The sequence below is a fragment of the Sceloporus undulatus genome, chromosome 3, assembly GCF_019175285.1.
Source record: "Sceloporus undulatus isolate JIND9_A2432 ecotype Alabama chromosome 3, SceUnd_v1.1, whole genome shotgun sequence".
NCBI lineage: Eukaryota > Metazoa > Chordata > Lepidosauria > Squamata > Phrynosomatidae > Sceloporus > Sceloporus undulatus.
In genome coordinates, this window is record NC_056524.1 from 17171613 (window position 1) to 17191079 (window position 19467).

The 19467-nt window shown below is 40.3% G+C and overlaps 1 protein-coding gene across 5 annotated transcripts in view; it reads right to left on the reverse strand.

The window, feature by feature from the left end:
• SLC36A4 (solute carrier family 36 member 4) overlaps positions 1 to 19467 on the reverse strand; it is a 203330-nt gene that overhangs the window by 28509 nt on the left and 155354 nt on the right. For 4 of the 5 annotated variants that reach the window (XM_042459979.1, XM_042459977.1, XM_042459978.1 and 1 more), the window contains one exon: positions 4563 to 7704. The exons of the other annotated variant lie outside the window; for it this stretch is intronic. In XM_042459979.1, the coding sequence (XP_042315913.1) occupies positions 7400 to 7704 (305 nt within the window). In that variant the 3' untranslated portion in view covers positions 4563 to 7399. Of the gene's footprint in view, positions 1 to 4562; positions 7705 to 19467 lie in introns of those variants that run through there. 5 annotated transcript variants of the gene reach the window in all.

Sequence of the window (19467 nt, forward strand, 5' to 3'; positions counted from 1 at the left end):
CCAGCATCCCTAGCCAGCAATCACTCGTGAAAATGATTGCTGGGAGCTGCAATCCAACAACATCTGGAGAGTCCACAATTCCTGCCGCTGTTCCAATGGTTCATCATAGAGGGAAATATTGTTTTTGCACTCTCCATGTAGCCTTGGCCTAAAACTAAATCAGGGCGGAAAGCATGTCACTGGACTGCAACTCCCAACAGGCCTAGCCAGAATAGCTAATAGTGAAAATTGCTGGGATTTGTCATCTAACAACATTTGGAGAGCTGCCCGATTCCCAGTTTTGCTGGAGACCTGTGACCCCAATATAAGCTGTCTTCTTTGACCCAGAAATCTCATCTCACATTACCTACATATTCGTGACCCAAGTTCTGTTGACCATTTCCCAAGAATTCTGATTGCAATTTGTTTTGAAAATGAAGTGCCTGCCTCTGGTGCACCTTGGTTTAAAGGGGAAATCACACTGAAGGGGGAGGAATCTGCTGCTGCAGCAAATTCAGGTGGTGGAAGAGATAGACAAGGGCTTAAAATCTGGATGAGAGAGTCCAACTGCAGCTTGCAGGTTGCCCATCTCTGGGTTTAAACTTCACCCATTCTGAGTAGTTTAAAGACTACCTTTCCTCATTGCTTGCCCACATCTTTTCTCTTGCTGCTGTCAACCTCTTCCACCACTTGTTCAAAGATTAATAGGAAAGAGCTGCATCTCTCTGTGTGGGGAAAATTGCAAATTTTGTGATCAGACAAAAAAATGAAGGAAACTAACATGCAGCTGTGAGATGTTAGATAACACCATCTTAGGAAATACTGGGAGATTCTCTTTCGGGATCTGCTTTGAGAAAGTTAAAGGACTATTATGGCTGCTGCCACACTGCAGAATTAATACAGTTTGACACAGCTTTAACTGTCAAGGCTCCATGCTATGGAATCCTGAGATTTGTCCTGATTTGGCACCAGAGCTCTCTGACAGAGGAGAATTATCTCACAAAACTACAAATCCCAGAATTCCATGGCATGGAGCCATGGCAGTTAGTGTCAAACCGCATTATCTCTGCAGTGTGGATACAGCCTACATCACTTACTTTGACCTACGGTTTACCTCAACCAAGTATTACCTGAACAATGTAAGTCGCCAGTGATTTTCCTTGAAAATTAAACCAGGGCTGGGCTCACTGGGAATGTCTCATCTATCAATCTTATTTACATACTGATCATCTAAAAGAAGCTTGCCTATTTTTAAACCCTCTTGCAAATTGTTATATATGAATTCTTTGTCAGATTAAAAAAAAACGTTTGGATGGATGGAGAGGAAAAGGAGATAAGGATGCCACTTGGAGATCAAAAGTATGTTGCTGGAAGAATAGAAAGCTAAGCAACAATGCAGTTTATTCCAGTGGCATGTTTTTTCTGCTGCACACACTCAGTGTCACTTCTGCAAAACAGCAAATAATGGAATACAGATGCAGGGTAGCCAGCCAACACAAATCTCTGTGGATTTTTTCCGCTGATCTGTACGTGATTCCCAGAGTAGGCCAACTTTTAACTTTCATTTATGTTAATTCAGTTATTATGGAAGACACTGTAGTTGTTGCTTAGACTCAATTCAGCAATATTTACCATATGCGTAATCACAACAGGTGATTATGGACAAATTGCAGGAAAGGAGATTCTGAGTAAACACTAAAAAGAACATCCTGATGGCAAAAGTGGTCCAATTACTTTAGAAGAATGTGATTTTTCCTTTGTTGGAGCTTTGTACAAGATGGCCACTTCTTAGAGATACTTCAGCTGTGGTGGATTCCTGAACTAGCTGAAGGGACAACATAGTCATTATAGTGTTGTTGTGTGTGCCTTCAAGTTCAGATTTACAGTGACCTGAATGTATCATAGGTTTTTCTTGGCAAGACTCATTTCAGAGAAGTTTTCTCTTGTGAGGATGAGTGTGACTTATCCAGGATAACCCAGTAAGTTTCCATGGCAGAGCAAGAATCTGAAACCTGGTTTCCAGCATCCTAGTCCAACACTCAACTGCGATGTCATGCCAGCATACACTTCAATATTTCACAGAAGAAAACTGGGGCACTTGTGACCAAGCAAGTATGGTTGTATGGTTAAGATGGTAACAAGTTATTGATGAAGAACTGAAAAACCAGGAAAGGCTGCAGAAGTTTGCTTTTGCCTGAGTCTACAAGGAAGAGAAAGACTTCACACCTCTTCTTCTTCCCTTTATTATTCTTATTATTAAATCATTCTGAAAAATATAAGTTGCTGCATTATGGCAGTTGTCCTAAGCCAGTGAAAAGCCACCCAAAGTTATACATTGAAGAGTATTGTGAAGAAAACAAGAGATTGAGAGTTTTACAAAGTTTATTGCGATAAAGACCATACAGGGTAAAGATCTCATGTAATGGACCCACAAGGCCTCTTCCCTTCTTTTTTAATGCAGCCACTGAATAAACTACATTAAAAGTGCCCAAAATATAACCTACTTAAATACATTTGCATACTGCATATAAACATAATCCCATTCTATTCTATGCTTTTGAAAAATAAGAACACCCACCAGTATAGTTTATCTTACTTACAAACGATCATTTCTGTTGCCCCTTTAAATACATATCATTTTCATCTCTGAGTCATACATTAGTTCCAGCTGTCATCATCTAAGCATATCATCTCATTTATACACATTTTTAAAACCACCGGCATCATTAGTTTAGTTTTTAAGTTAACAGTCTTTGGCAAGCATTCCCTGGAACTCTGTTTCACATGTGCCAACTGCTAAAAGTTTATTTTACATGTTAGCCTAGACATGCTAGCCTTCTGAAGAACTTCCTTCTTTGTATTTTTAGATCTACTGAATACCAAGCATAGAATACCAGAATACTATCATGAATATTAAAGTAGTGCCACTGACATACAGGCATTTCACCTGTGCATGACTGCTTTGAATCAGCCATCAAGAAGTAATAAGATCCTACACAGTAGGAAAACATGAGATACAGTGTAGAAATTGGGCACATAAACACACTGAATACTCCAAGACACCATATTGTGTCAGGTTAAGCCCCATCTGTTAGCATTTTTAATGTTCCAAAGAGAAATTTTTAAAAGTGCTATATATGGAGGTGAAGCACAAGAAAAAAGGCTAAAAGATAGCTAAGTGTTGGGATGATTAGATGAGAGATTATTCAACCTCAGTGGCACGGCATGACTGTTTGATGTCTTACCACCAAGATTTTTCAAAGTGGAAATCTTCCAAAGGATCAGAACACAAGAGTTGCCAATGACGTCAATTCTGGATGTGATCATCTGCCTCCATTTTAGAGGGGAGGGAGATGCTGGACATTCCGCTTCTCAAGGAGAATTCTTCCTCCTCCCCCTCCTCTTTGCTTACAAAAGGCACCTGTGGGCTTAACAAGCATGACTTTGGACAGCAGAGCAAAGCCCCGGTCTTCCCATCAGTTTTGTATAGCCAAAGACTACTGTCAGCCAAGCATCAGTCCAAGACAGATGCTTCAGTGTATTGGCACACATTCTGCACTGAGGACTCCAAGTGTGATTCACAGGACAGAGAACATATGATCCGAACAAAGTTGGCAGTAGCATATCTTCTGCACACACGGACAGAAAACTGCCAAAACTCCCCAAAGGAAGCAAAATTAAAATTGGTTTTGCCTGTACCAGGTATTTTTTGGGCAGGGAAATTATGTACAGAATATTTAGCATCACAACTAAACTAGATAGAACAGCAGCAGAATTATGCATTTGAACATTAACCTGCTACACAGTCAAGTGGAAAAGAGGAGAAGGAGACCACATTTAAGGTTCAAAACAAGCACACAGGAGAGGAACATGGATCTTTCCCACACACATTGTTTTTACCTCCTTGTAACAAGTGCTCATTCTGAGGTATGAGAAGGGAGTGTGCCTGAAGGAAAACACTCCCTACCCCAAACTTTACATGACTGCAGCAGATCCAGTTTTAAAACATACAGATTTACTACCATGGTTTGGTTCTCAACTAAACCGAAAGCCATGACAGTAGCATATTATTGCTATATGGAAAAGCACCTTTGAGACTAATTGAAAGAAAGAAGTTTGTAGTGTGAGCTTCCATAGACTTGAGCCTATTTCCTCAGATGTATACATGAGAAAGTATGTTCAAGTCTACAAAACCTCATGCTACCAACTTTTTTATTTCAGTTAGGCGGGTTACAAACGGCCCTCAAGGGGCCGTTTTCCCGCCGCTGCCATTCGCTGCGTAGGGAAGCCCCAGCGGCCAGACTGCGAGGCTTCCCTGCGCAGCGAAAAAGGAGCGCTGAAATGGCACTCCTTTTCAAAATGTGGAAGTGGCGCCGTGAGGGGTGGAACACGCCCTCTTGGCGTCACTTCCGCCGCGACATGTCTGGACACACAGCGTCCAAGACGTCAAAATGGCAGCGCCCATGTGGATGGGCGCCGCCATTTACGACACACTCCGCGCGTACTGGGAGGAAGGGCCATGAGGAAGGTAAGAACCTTCCTAACCCTAATACAGCCCTTCCTAACCCTAGTACATGCGGAGCACGTACTTTATAGCGGTTTGTAACCCGCCTTAGTCTCAAAGGCGCTACAAGATCTCTTTGCATACTGATTTTCCAGACTAGCATGGCTATGTCTTTGAATATTATTGTGTGTTGTTGTTCCTTTCCCAATATGAATTTTAGTATCATCATGCATAACAAGGAGTTATTAAGATCTGATGTATCTACCACTTATCAGGGAGAAGTAGAATATGAACAGAGGCCATTCCACCGCTTTGATCTAATTTGGCAAAGCGGTATATAAATAAACATTATTATTATTATTTATTATTATTCTGCCCCTGCAGGAAGTATGAGCAGCATAGTGATATACAGCCAGACACACATCATCTTGATTCACAGACCTCTCTCCACCTGCTCACTGTAACATATATTTCTATAAAAACTACAGATAAACTGGGCAAGGAGTCATGGATCTCAAGAAGGGGGAACAGAACCAAATGGATTTGGGTACAAACTTGCCCTTAGTGTCATAAGATAATGATAAAATTTGATAATAAAGACATACAAGCAAGGCCATATGAACTGTGTTGTTTCAGCATTTACATGGATAATAAAGGGGGAAATTTTCTAAATATCTAAAACTCTCACTTCATCCTTGTTTGAAGAGTACAAAAATGTTGTGTGCTTAGATCTGTGTCAGTTTTGCTTGATTTTGCCCATAATCCCTGGAAACACATTCTATGCAAAACACATTGGAAAAATGTGAACTGTACAATGGCTACACTGGAATTTCTGTTGAGGTTGAATTCCTATGGATTAGATGCAGCAGAATAGCAGATAAAACTTTGAGCACACAAGGCTCCTACTCTTAACAAAATACAAAAAAATTCAAATGAATCAGACTCACATGCACAGCCTACTAACACATAGAGCTGAATTCTATTGCATAATCCTACCTAGACCAATTGAATAAAAGTGTGAATGATGAGTCAATACATAAATGCAAAACATAGTAAATGGCACTGATTTAAAGAGTCTGCTTTGATGTTCTTGTTGCCATCAAGTTATTTCTAACTTATGGTGACCCTAAGGCAATCATGGTGGGTAGTTTTTGTTTTTGTTTTTGCAAGATCTGTTCAGAGGGGGGTTGGCATTGCCCTTCTCTGAGGCTTAAAGAGTGTGACTTGCCCAGCGTCACCCAGTCAGTTTCCATGGCCAAGTGGCAATTTGAACTCTGGTCACCAGAGTCATAGTTCAATGCTCAAACCACTACACCACACAGGCTTCTCTATGTAGGATTACCAACAGGATTTAGGATTTAAAAACCAATTCATTTCCAGTCAGCTAAAAACACTGGGTTCAACTCAGACTTTGCAATACTTAGGGTAATCTTGTTGAAATCCATGAACCTTAGGTTGCTCATGATTAAATTAGATCTTACTTATTTCAGTGAATTAGATCTAAGTTTGGATTTAACCCATGAAATCTTCCAATCCATTGCATCAACAAAATACCAAAATGCTGTTTCCTTAAAAACTGGATGAAAAAAACTGTAACTTGTTTGTTATTTCCATTTAAAGTGAAACTCTGCAGAAATATCTCCATTGTAATAAATAGCTCTAAAGTACAAATATAGAATTGCTCTGTAAAGTTATGAATAAATAGAAAAATACAACATTGTGCAGATCTGTAGTGCTGCAATTAATTGAGATGGAGGAAAATTCGTTTAAAAAGCAGATGTGGCCATTAATGAATATGGCTTTGTTTTTACTAAAAAAGAACGAAAGCAAAAATGGTAAAATCTCATCACAGCAGAGGTTATTTTTATAGTTTTGTGTCATGTAAAGACACCACTGTGATAAGGAGTTACATCCTAAGATATACTCCTTTTCAGACATTAGAAGAACTTGCAGGCACATTCAATTTCACTCATTGCCTCCTGGTATGAAGGCTGTTAATTCTGTTACACTTCATGTTAGAGTCATCTGCCTTCAAGGGAAAGGAAAATGTTGGGAGAGAGGATAGCTAAATGTATGGGAATTTGTGCCACACAACCCACTGGAAGCTCCTAAGTACCATGACTATAAAAAGTGCATTTGTATTTTTTGTCATACTAACCTCTGTGGGGTTAACAATACCAACAGAAGCGACACAAAAGATTAAGAAATCTGATAGGAAAGACCATCATAATCGGTGCTGGCCATATATGGTACTGAATAGTGTTTTGCTGTCTGGTCCCATCTGCAAAAACACACACTAAAGGTTATTATGACCTTTAGTGTGTTCTTCATTGGAGAATATGGTGAGAAGATCAGGAGAGGAAGCAGATAAAAGAGAGGGTGAAGCAGATATTGAGGGAGGAGGTAGAAGTCCGGTGATGGGGTTATGGAAAGGGAAAGAAGGGAAGGGTCATCCTTAGGATGGGAAGGCTGGACTGCTGCCCTACAACGAGTAAGAGGCATCCTCGGAGTTCCAGATCTGGTTGGGAGAGTCTCAGAGAACTCTGCAGACTGAGAGGTGGTGCAGTCCGGTAGTTGTCAGTGAGGGAGAGGTGGGATACTCAGGGCCTCTGTTGGCATCAAGGCTGGGGACCAACTCACGTAGAGAAGGCTAAGTGGGAGGTGTCAGAGAAAACAGGGGTTGGACTGGATGACCCTTGAGGTCTCTTTCCACTCTATGATTCTAAGATAAAAGAAAATAAAGGAATTAAGAGAATTTTATCTTGGACACTGGGCTGGAGTAGGTTTAGGTTCTCAGGAATCCATTGAACTAACTGTCATCTCCAGCCTTCACATTTGAAATCAGTCATCTTTGGTTCTCAAATATATCCAAATATATTATATAACAAACTTGGGAGAGTCTTTGTCATCCAAATATTAATTGGCACCCACGGTCAACCGCGTAGTATTGAAACATCCAGATGTGTCTGAAGCATTGACAGAAGCTATGGAAGAAGGACAAATAATCTCTTCAACAGTCACGTAAGTGCCAGTTAAGAAACCAATCACTCCAAGGAGGGCTATAGATATGTCTTTCAGTGTTAGCCAGACACTTGGTTTCTCCTTGTAGAAAGTGAAGATTTCAACTAATGGTGGCAAGATCAAAGCCAGAGTGCTGCTGCTTACAGCTCCAACGAATGAGATAACTATATCCAGACGCGGGATCAAAACTGCTATAGCACCTGGAACGAGAGAAGAAGAGAATTGTTGTTGTTGTTGTTGTTATTATTATATTTGTACCCTGCTTTCACCCCAAAATTGGGACACAAAGCAGCTTATAGTCTAAAAACACAGTACAAACATAGAGAAGGCTTGTTGTTGTTTTAAAAATGTGGTTATCTACTTGAAGGGAAGTAAACAAAATGGAATGAATCACACCACTAAGAGTTGGATATATATGCTAACCTGAGAAATCACAGTTAATTCATTTCATCTCGATTCATCTTCTTCATGACTTCTACCATGAAATTCCAGTTCACACTGTCAAATGTTTTTTCAGCATTTAAAAATATTAGTGCTGATTTTTCCCCTGAATTTTTCCCCACAGTATTGTATTAGAGTAATCGTCATTCTTATATTCTGCTTCATTTGTCATTGTGGTAAAAAGCCGCATTGATCTTCTTGTATTACATACAAGGAGGAGAAAAATCTGGACTGGTTTCGACTGTGTATTTTGATACAATTTTAGTATAATATTCTTTGGGGTGGTCTGCAATTAATTCCTTTTGGTGTAGTGGTTTGAGCGTTGAACTACAACTCTGGAGACCAGGGTTCAAATCCCCACTCGAGCATAAAAATCCACCAGGTGACCTTGGGCAAGTCTCTCCATCTCAGAGGATGGCAATGGCAAAACTCCTCTGAAGAAATGTGCCAAGAAAATAGATATGGCACCTAATGATCATACCCTTTGATAGGTTTGTTTTAAGGTTTCCATAACTAAAAAAGTGACTTAGGCACACCACCACCACCACCACAACAACAACAACAATCTTGCTCAAACAGTGCTGTGCTTGGAAAATTAGAGTCTGGATGGCCATTTGTCAGGAGTGCTTTGAGTCTGTATTCCTGCATGGCAAGGGGTTGGACTGCATGACCCTTGGGGTCTCTTCCAACTCTATGATTCTAAGTGAAAGGTTTTCCTCAATAAAATCCCCATTTCTTTTTTCTTGGGTGCTCCCCTCCATCTTTTCCTTCTACAGATAAGATGGGTGTAGAAAAGAGCCAACCTGTTTGATATCTGATCATTAAAACTAAAGATAAAAAGGTAAAGGTATGAATGTCTAGTTGTAACCAACTATAGGGGTTGATGCTGATCTCCATTACTAAGCCAAAGAGACAGTGTTGTCCGACAACTACTCTGGTGGTCATGTGGCCAGTATGACTGCACCAAACACTGTTATTTTCCCACTGAAGTGGTATCTACTTGCATCTGCATACTCTCAAACTGCTGTGTTGGCAGAAGCTAGGACTAGTGACAGGAGCTCACCCCATCATGCAGCACGCAGGCCTCAAACTGTCGATCTTTCAATCCTCAAAATTGGCATCTTAACCACATAGACTTAAAGTCTATGAAAGCTCATGCTGCCAACTTCTTTCTCTCCATTAGGGGTGAAACAGACAGGTGGAAGGGGTAGCTTGAAGCTGCCCCTTCCAAAGATGGATCAGGTCAGTGGTGAACACCGCTGCTGTTCCTATCTGCCTTGAAGCCAGCTGAAAAAGGAATGGCTGAGTCTCAAAGGTGCTACTAGATCTCTCTGCATATTTTGGAGGAAGACAACTTTAAAGGACAAAAAGAGCCCTTTGAAGGAGCTAGTAATAAAATATGTTCCCCTAAGGTCAACAGTGACAATCTGTGTCTGGATCCAAACATGCTCTAAATGGCACATGGATAGACAATAATGGAACAAATTAAAACTAATTCAATTAGGACTGTTTGTGACATTGAATTGGTTAACTAATTTCCAGTGCTTAACATTATCAAATTAATTTTCAGACCTAAGGTTCCAAGCTCTGAATCAGACGTAAGGAATTTTTGGGGAGGGGGGATCAAAAAGGGTTTCGGTCTAACAAGCAAAATTCCTCAGTGGTGTTCTGCACATAAAAGGACAGTGACAAACCTTCTGATGAAATAAAGAATGTTGGAAAACCAAACACTAAACAAAATACTAGCAATTTTGTGTAGGAAAGTGTTTATAATCTTCTCTATTTATGAAGGCCATCTCTCTTTCCAGAACCCTACCACTTGAGATTCCTAGATTCATTTGCCATATGGGGCGGGGGGAGATTACTCTCACACTTGTTCAACCTGGACTTGTGACAGGTGGATGGATGATGGGGAGAATATTTGGATGTTTGGAGACTGTTACTTTTAATTTTCAGACATGCTAGCCCCAGTCCCAGATATTAATCACAGGCCAGAGAATGATTAGAGTCTGCAAAGAAAGCTATAAAGAGAAAGTGTTAAACATGCTAATATATTGCCTTTTAAAAAACATTCCACCTTACCCTTTGCATTCAGTGAGAGATTTATACACTAGCAGTAGGGTAAAGGTGGAAGTAGAAGGAAACCAATCTAGAATCCCACCAATAATGTCTGATCTAATGCACACCATATATCCCAAACCCACAAAATTTAAATCCTATCAATATCATCCTCATGTCTGGGCATCCAGTTTGAGAAGTAATTGTTGATAAACATAGCCCACAATTCCCTGTTCTCACCAAAAAGAGGGGGGGACCCTACACTCCAATATTTTTTACTCTTATTCTGCAGATGGCAGGAAGATTATACAATTAACCCAGTAGGAGAACAGCAGTTATGAAGTTAACTCATCCTGTTTTAATTGGACATGACAACATAAAAATCATTGTTTCATTTCAATCTCACTCTTCCTGCAAACAGCATAGGATACTGTGTAGGAATCCCTCCAACATTTTCTCTCATACCAACCATCTGAGGTAGCAACTGATCCAAGTCACTTAGTAATCTTCATAGCCAAGTAGGTATTTGAAGCCCAGGTCCTCCTAGCTCCAGTCAAACACTGGTCTAAATCCAATTGGTAATCCCAATTAGTGTAGATCCACTGACTCAGTTTCTGGACAGTAAGCCAAGATGGCTTAAACATCCTAGACCTAAAGGCACCAGATCCTATGTGGTCTTGGAAGTTAAGCAGTGTCAGCCCTGGCTAATACTTGGATGGGAGACTGCCAATGAATACCAGGTGCTGGAGGCTGTATTTCAGAGGAAAGAACTGGCCAACCCCCTCCCAATCTTTGACTAAGAAAATGTTATGAAATTCAATTGTCATCATATGCCCACAGCTGACTTGTAAGCACATGCACACAAACACACTAAAGCCAAGGCATGGACATCTTATTGATTAAATCAATTTACTCTCACTAGTAATAGCAACTGGATTCAGGCCATTATATGCTATGCAGCACTAGTTCTCATTTTATGTAAACTTTCTAACTAAAATAGTTTCTTTATAGCCAGTTTAGATGCCTAAACAGTGGATGTCATATTTTGGGCATATCATGAAAAGACATGACTCACATAGAAGAGACAATGATGTTTGGTAAGATAGGAGGCAGTAAGAAAAGAGGAAGGTTGTACTACACTTGATAAAAAAAAGTGACAACCTGAGCTTGCAGGATCTGAGCAGGGCAGCTGGTGACTGGAGATCTTGGAGGTTTCTCTCTTATAGAGTCACCATACGTCAAAGTTGCCTAACCACCAATAGCCAAATAAGTACACTAGTTTGTACTAGGTGTATATTCCACACCACCATCACAGCTTATGATATGTCTTACAGATCAGGACATACAGAAGACAAAATAATTTTAAATACTCCTATGCAGGGGTGCAGAAATTTGTAAGTGTCCCTTTCTCTAAATGCAAACTTTTTAAAGCCTCAGGTTCTTTCCATCCTGAATATGAACAGATGTGAGCATTCCTCAAAAAGAAAGAAAGAAAGAAAGAAAGAAAGAAAGAAAGAAAGAAAGAAAGAAAGTCTCTCCCATTTGCACCAGACAAATTCAGTAAGTACAACCACATGAAAAGGATTATAATGTACCTATCTGCCCTACAGATGTTAAAATGAGGAGCTTCTCAGGAAAAACAACAACAGATGGCAACCTTAATTCAGCACTTCAGATAAGTTTGAATACACAAAGGAAAAAAATAATCCAAACTTTTTGGAGTTAAGCAATCAAAGCTCTGGGCTGGGCATGTCTATCAGTCTCGGGAAGTCTCCATGGAAGAATGATAGAAAAATGACTGCTAGACCAAAGTAAAGATTTTTTAGGAGAAGGAAGTCAGCTGAAGAATCCTAGGCTTTCTCCACAGTGCAGAAATAATCCAGTTTGACATCAATTTAACTGCAATGGCTCACTGCTATGGAATTCTGGGAACTGTAGTTTTGTGAGGCATTTAGCCTTCTCTGTCAGAGAGCTCTGGTGTCACAACAAACCATAAAACCTAGGATTCCACAGCATTTAGCCATAGCAGTTAATGTGGTATCAAACTGCATTATTTCTTCAGTGCAGATGCAGCCCTAGACATCATCAAACATTGTGGTACACATCTTCATGGTAACCATATACCGTACAGACACCCAGGGTCTGGTGCAGGAATTCAATACAGTAGGAAATGGAACTTTCAGCTGCATAGGTGGCAATGAAACAACAATCATAGAAAGTATTCATATTTTTTTAGTATAGCAGAAGATAGGTAACATCAGATATACCTACTGTATTAATACTTTAAAAATGAAATGTATTTTTGTTTTAAAATAGATGGTCTGTCCAAGACACACATAGGTAAGCCAGGTTTAAAGGTATAGTAGTAGGATAGTGAAGAGTGCACCATAAAGGGAGACCATCAATATGTATGGATCTTGTAACACCTTTGAGACTGACTGAAAGAAAGAAGTTGGTAGCATGAGCTTTCATAGACTTCAGACTACTTCCTCAGAAGAATGTGATGTAGCCCTAAGTCTACAAAAACTCATTCTACCAACTTCTTTCCTTCAGTTAGTCTCAACAGTGCTACAAGATCCCTTTGCATACTGATTTTCCATACTAACATGGCTGTCTTTGAATTCAACCAATATATGTGGGTTGTCTATAAGATTTTACGGGCAGGATCCAATAAGAACGCTTCATCACAGCCCCCAAAGTATCTTATACGTAAAACTGAAAACTAGTCTATTAATGCAGACAGTTCTAGGAGTATAAATCTTTTTTTAAATGCCCAAACCATACCAAATACCACCCAAGAACAGAAAGAACACCATGAAATGGAGAGAATCCACAGGAAGAATTCTAAAAGTATTCAAGGAGAACATGTTTGGAACTCCCTTCAGATTTGTCCATTCAACATGGGGCAATCAGGTATGGAGCTGGCATGCATGAGGATGTTAAGGATAGGATTGGACTTCACACACCACAACCTTCCCATATCATCTGATGAGGCTTGATAAGACTCCTATTACAAGTGGCACCACAGAAACTAGTGAGTTGCCCACCCTATATATGAACTTTATGCATAGACTGTCAGACACTGATGGGGACAAACTATTTCCTCACTGTCCCAGTATCAATCTCTAGGTACAATCTGATCCTACACACCTATCAATGACCTTGCAATCGCCACCTTCAGACTAGGGTTGTAAGCCCTTGAGTGTTCTGTCCCTGCATGCCAGGACAAAGAGCTTTCACAGTTTTCTTCCTACTGTGGGAGAAAATTAATATTACTGTGCAGTTTTTGGTGACTATTCATACACCCACAAGTGTTTGAGAAAATTATCCTGTGCAAAAATACATGCAGAGTTTTTGTGTGAAAATGAACCTCATCCCATATGCAGTTGCCCACCCTTGGCACATACACAAAAATTGTAGACATGAGTGATATCTTCCCCCGTCGCTAATCTTCTCACTGTAGAGTTTCTCATGGATGTAAGGAAGAGCTCTATAACCTGTTCTGTACTCTGCCACCATCACCATCATCATCATCTCCTCCTCCTCTTCTTGTTTTAAATTATAATTTTCTCGGTATACACTGAGCATATTTTGTGCTATTGTTGTTTCTTGCTGCATGTCTTCAATTCATTTCTGACGTATGGGAATCCTAAAGTGAACCAATCCTGGCTTTTCTGTGGCTGAGAGTGCATGTCTCACCCAAGATCACCCAGTGGGCTTCCATGGCCAAGCAAGAATCAAAGCCTGATCTCCAGAGTTGTAGTCCAACACTCAAACCACTGCACCACACTGGTTCTCTATACTTTGTGGCCATAATATCAGTGGCTGGAGGACTACAAAGTGGACCATATCTTAAATTCCCCTCCACAACTACTGGATCTAGAGCTGTTGCCTGGTCAAGACGATCCAAGGCCCTTAGGTTTAGGGACCAGACATTAAGAGATGGCCCCTTTTGATGTCTCAGGAGGCAAGCGGTGATGATGTTGACAATGGTGATCTTACTAGAGGTGATCTTACTAGAGGGAACTAATAGTGGTGTTATTAAGCATGATACATGAAGCATTAAGCACAAATAAAGAACATTCTCTCATTTTAAAAAAATGTATGTATACACACTTCACATGACAGAATTCTCACCCTGAGATTCCTTCTCCCCACCCTTAGGACTGGGGAATTGGAACCAGACCCTGAGACTCAACACCTGGTCCTCAGACCAAGAAGCTCTCCTGGAAACATATCCCTCTACTGCTCTACATATGAGAGAGTTTGTGATTGTGGATTGCTGGAGACTTGGTTGTGAGCACACAATTAATTCAGTGTCATCTGCAAGGTAATCCTGTTTTGCTTCCCTTTCCAAATAAACATATTTTTTTCCAATCAATACATTTCAGAAAGAACTTGACCTTGGTAAATAATTTCCCCATTTTCATAAACATTGTGAATTTCACATACATCAATTTAACATAACTAATGAATAATCCTCCTTAATTGTAGTTGCTTGTCTAGAATCAAAGGTCTATGATAGCTAGGAATTTGTGGTTAAGGATTCCACCCACCACATCCATTTAACTAGTATTGTAATAAATGGGCAGCTATCTCTGTTGTTTGAGCCTTTTATTCATTGCTTGCATTTGTGCCATTCAGCACAAGCATATTTCAACTTCAGATTTTTAAAATCCTTCAGTGTCATGCCATAAAATGGCCTATGTTTTAAAATCGTAATAGTCAAATCTCATAACCTTGAGGTAGCTCATCCTATGTTGGTCTTTCTATTAACAGTTTTTTGCTGTAGAGTAATGGAAAGAATGTTCTACATGGCTAGATTAGAGCATCCAAAAACATTTGTGTGACCTAGTGCTTTTTGTCCCAGCATCCTAGGACTGTAAGAGACCATTGTTTGACCATGGAAACCTACTCGGTGACTTTATGCAAGCCACATTCTCTCAGCCTCAAAGGAAGGTAATGGTAAACCTCAATTGAACAACTGTTCTCCAGAAAAACCTCATAAGGGGTTCACGTAAGGATTGCTCTAAAGTCAGAAACGACTTGACAGCGGCTCTGGTCAAGATAGCCAACTGTTAGTAGCACAATTTGCATTCTGCTTGTAGCTTTTCAGGATTATTATTATCTTCCAACTCTATGATTCTAAATATGGAAGGATTCCACAAAGGCAAAAATGCAGTCTTTCAGATAACCCCCATGCTCAGCAGTCAAGTGGGGATTTGTATGGCAGAGTTGTGCATCCTGGAAACTACAACATGATTGACTCCACAGCTGAAAATCTCAAGCATTCATTAAGGTTGGCTAAACCGAAACTTGTCCAAACAAAGATTTAACAATATTATTGAAGGAGCTTGGATGGTCCATACTGAACAGGGATGGAAACACACACAAACACACCTCAGTTGGTGATTTATTGTGCTCAAGTGAGTATAAACAATTTTCAGCTTAAGTGTAGTCTCAGTTGAGAAAGTATTTGAAAGTGAAACCAAGTGAAATTAGGAGCTAAGAGAGACAGATAGCATAACAGCCAAAAATTGCAGATCAAACTAAGTGGCAATTTGGACTGGAAATAAGAAATAGAATTGGTGTCTCCATGGTTTTAAACCAATAAAGGGGCTACATTGAAGCCATGTTTTAGAAAAGGGAAAATAAATATTGCCTCTGATGCCAGAATTTAAACAGAGAATGATTTACACAAAATCATAAATGTGGTTGCCAGAAAAATGTCCAGAGCTGGTCTAGACAAAACTGATTCTGTACTCATTAAAATTCAAGCCTTAATATCCGAGATCTCTAACCAGATTTTAGAGTTTCATAATTGTGCAGCAGAAAGTAATAGGAATTTAAAGAAGAAACTTGTTATGAAATTACATAACAAGTAAAGCATTTTACCTTTATTATGGCCAACCTAAAATTATGCAAACATGTGCAGGTTTTTGATTGCTCCAGAACTCATCACCTGGTTCTGGGGGAGGGGGAAGCATGGCACCCCAAAACTTTGTTGTTTTAGCCACTACATCTGGACTTAAATTCAGACCTAAGTAGGGATGGAAGGACTACGTGCCACTCTTTTTTATCCTGGCCAAAAAATTGATTTTGGGAAACCCAACTGGGAAAAATAACATAGTGGACAGAATTCTGTGCAGCTTTCACCCAGTAATCACACTTCTTCCGTTTTGCCCTCAAAACACTAATTCTTCCACCACAGGCCACACAAGTGACATCACATCACTTTAGGGTCAAGGCTATCTGAAGGCCCATATCCTCCCATGTGAGCCTGATCAAGCTCTAAGATCTTCAAAGGAGGCATTTTCTCTCTATCCCATCACCTTCACAAGAACATTTGGTGAGAATGCAGAGGAGGGTCTTCTCTGTGGTTCCTCCCAGACCTTGGAACACCTTCCCTAGAAAGGTTAATATGCTTCCTTCTTTTCTGTCTTTCCAGCAGCAAGTGAAAGATTTTCTATTCCAGCAAGCCTTTAGTAATGGTAATTAACAAAAGAAAGCTTTTTAATGGCGCTGTACTGTTTTTAATCTTTGTTTTAAAGTAATACAGCTGGCCCTCCTATCTGCATACATGGATTCTGCATCGATAGATTCGACTATCCATGGCTTGGAAAGTATTTTTTTTTTAATCCAAAAAGGAAACCTTGATTTTGCCAACTTTATATAAGGGACACCCTTTTACTGTACCACTCTATGTAATGGGACCTGAGCTTCCACAGTTTTTGGTGTGCACAGGGGTCCAGGACCTCAACCCCAGTGGATACCAAGGGCTCACTGTATTTTAAATGATTTTCATTTTGCTGTGAGTGTAATACTCTTTTAATCTCAACTTTTGTATGTTCTTGACTATGTCTGTTTTTATTGTTATTTTCTGTCTTTTGTAAGCCATCTTGAGTCCCAGTCTGTGAAAAAGGCAGATTACAATAATAATAATTATTATTAGCTTTATTTATAAAGCGCCGTAAATCTACACGGCACTGTACAAAACCAAGTAAAATCAAGAATATAAAAGCCTGCCTATGGAGTACAATCTAAAAGTTAAAGCAACAAATTAAAAACATCATATAAAACAAGTTAAAGCAGCAATATCCACTATTAAGTCAAGCATCTGAACAACCAGGACACAATCACAGACTCCCTGGGAACGCTTCCCTAAACAATATGGTCTTTAACTCAGCTTTGAAGCTGGTTAGAGACGTGTTGAGTCGTGCTTGTAAGGGGAGGAGGTTCCAGGAGTGAATAAATAAATAAAGAGATGGAGCAAATAGTCCCTATTTCCATTTTGAACTTTTTCTTAGGTTTGGGAGATTGTGGGGGAATACTGAGGGAACAAAAAATCTCAAATTGTCATGTTTTGGGGATCTCTGGTGGTGCAGAGTCGGTAAGTGTTTTTTACTATTTTCACCAGGTATTTTAAAAATATAGTGGCTCCATGGGCTATAAATTGTGGTCCCAGGGGCATAATGTGACCTGCAGGACAGTACCCTTCACTGACTCTAGACAGATAGGCAGAACAGAGGCTGCACAATGATTCTTACCTCCAAAGAAAATCATAAGGAACTTGCAAGTTATCTGTTGCTGAACCAGCATTATTAAAGGTCATTAAAAAAAAAAAGGAAGCACTTAATTAGGTAGAAAAGTAATGATATAAACTAGATTGATATAATTAATTACGGAAGGAACTTCCTGATTCCAGTGGGATTACAAAATAAGCTTAGAGAGGATTGTCCTCTGCCACAACACAGCTAATTAGAATAGATGCACCTGATTTGCCATTTAAAAATTCAAAGACCACACTTTAATGAGATTGAATCAACACTTGACAAAGAGGAGTCCATTCACTTTTTGGTGATCTGAACAGGGAAAAACAAAACCTCAACTCCTCTTTCCTCCTCCCCTAGACAAAGAGCCTGATTCAGAAACTAACCTCTTTTGAGAAGAGCCATGGGTGTTTCTCCTGGGCAGAGTTTGGAGAAATTTAAGACTCATAGAACCCCCTATGAGGCTCCTACTCCTCATTCCACCATTTGTAAAGTTCTGTCTAAATCGCCACTGCCACCATATGCGAAGACTTCCACCAATGTCACTGTCATCCCCAAGAGTGGGGATCCCCACCACTGACACCCAGTGGGTTCACTAAGAGGGGTGCGCTGGTGCAGCCCTCACCCCAGAAGAGGAGTGACATCCAATTGGGCTGTCCTCCCGCCGAGGAAAGGGGTGAGCACGCCTGGCCCTGCTTCTTAATGGTGGCAGTGGACAAATGAATAAGTCCAAGGAGGCCACTACTGCCATGAAACCAAGCACGCCCAGCCCCACTTCCCCACAGCAATGGCGGTTTCCTCACAAGGGTGCTGTCACTGCAAGATGGAAGACAGTCAAGTGCCCCTGGCACCACTTCCCCGTGGCAATGGCAGTTCCCTCAAGAGATGCAGGCCCAGCTCCATCAGGCCTGGCCTGGACTACGAAGAAGAGCCCTCCCTCCAGTCCATCTGCCTCGGTCCAGGCCTCAGAGGGAGAGAAAAACTGCTGAACCTGATCGCCTTTCCCACCATTCCCTTCTCCTTTTGTGTCATGTCTTTTTAGATTGTAAGCCTGAAGGCAGGGAACCATCTTATTAAAAAGTTTGTATGTACAGTGCTGTGTAAATTTACAGCGCTATATAAATAAAGCTTAATAATAATAATAATAATAATAATAATAATAATAATAATAAGTCACTGCCACCATGACAAAGGAGAAGGCTAAGTGCACCTGGCCCAACTTCCCAGTGGTGACATCGCCATTGCGGCAACCAAGGAGAGGACCAAGTGTGCCCAGATCTGCTTCCCCACAGTGGTGGCAGTCTCCTCGTGAGGAGTCCACTGCCACCGTGAATTATTATTATTATTATTATTATTATGCTTATTTATATCCCGCCTTCCTCCCAGTACAGAGACTCAAGGCGGCTTATAAATCTAAAACAGTCCCAGTTAAAACACTATAAAACATGCAAAATACATGTTTAAAAAACAATTTAAAAATTAAACCAATTAAAAAACATTACATTATTAAAATTTAAAGTTTAAAACTCTTTAAAACAAAAACAGAACAGCATCACGGTCATGCAAAAGCCTGGTGGCAAAGAAATGTCTTTACCTGCCACTGTAAGATCAGCAGGGATGGATTGAAGGAGAAAGGGTGAGCACGGCCTTTTAGCCATGTCCCCAGTGACATGGGGGGGATGGGTGACACGGAGTGGGAAAAGCCACTGCTGACAGCCATGTAAGAATCTTTTCCTGTCCCACAGCTGTGGCTACCAATGTAGGAACCTACTAAATGCTCTCAAGTTTCCTGTGCAATTTTTATTACACAGGAACCTTGGACCCACTGGACATCAACTCTCTTTATCCTCTGTCATCACCACAGACATTATGTCTGAACCTAATTATTTTATCTTCTATCTGTCTCTCTAGCTG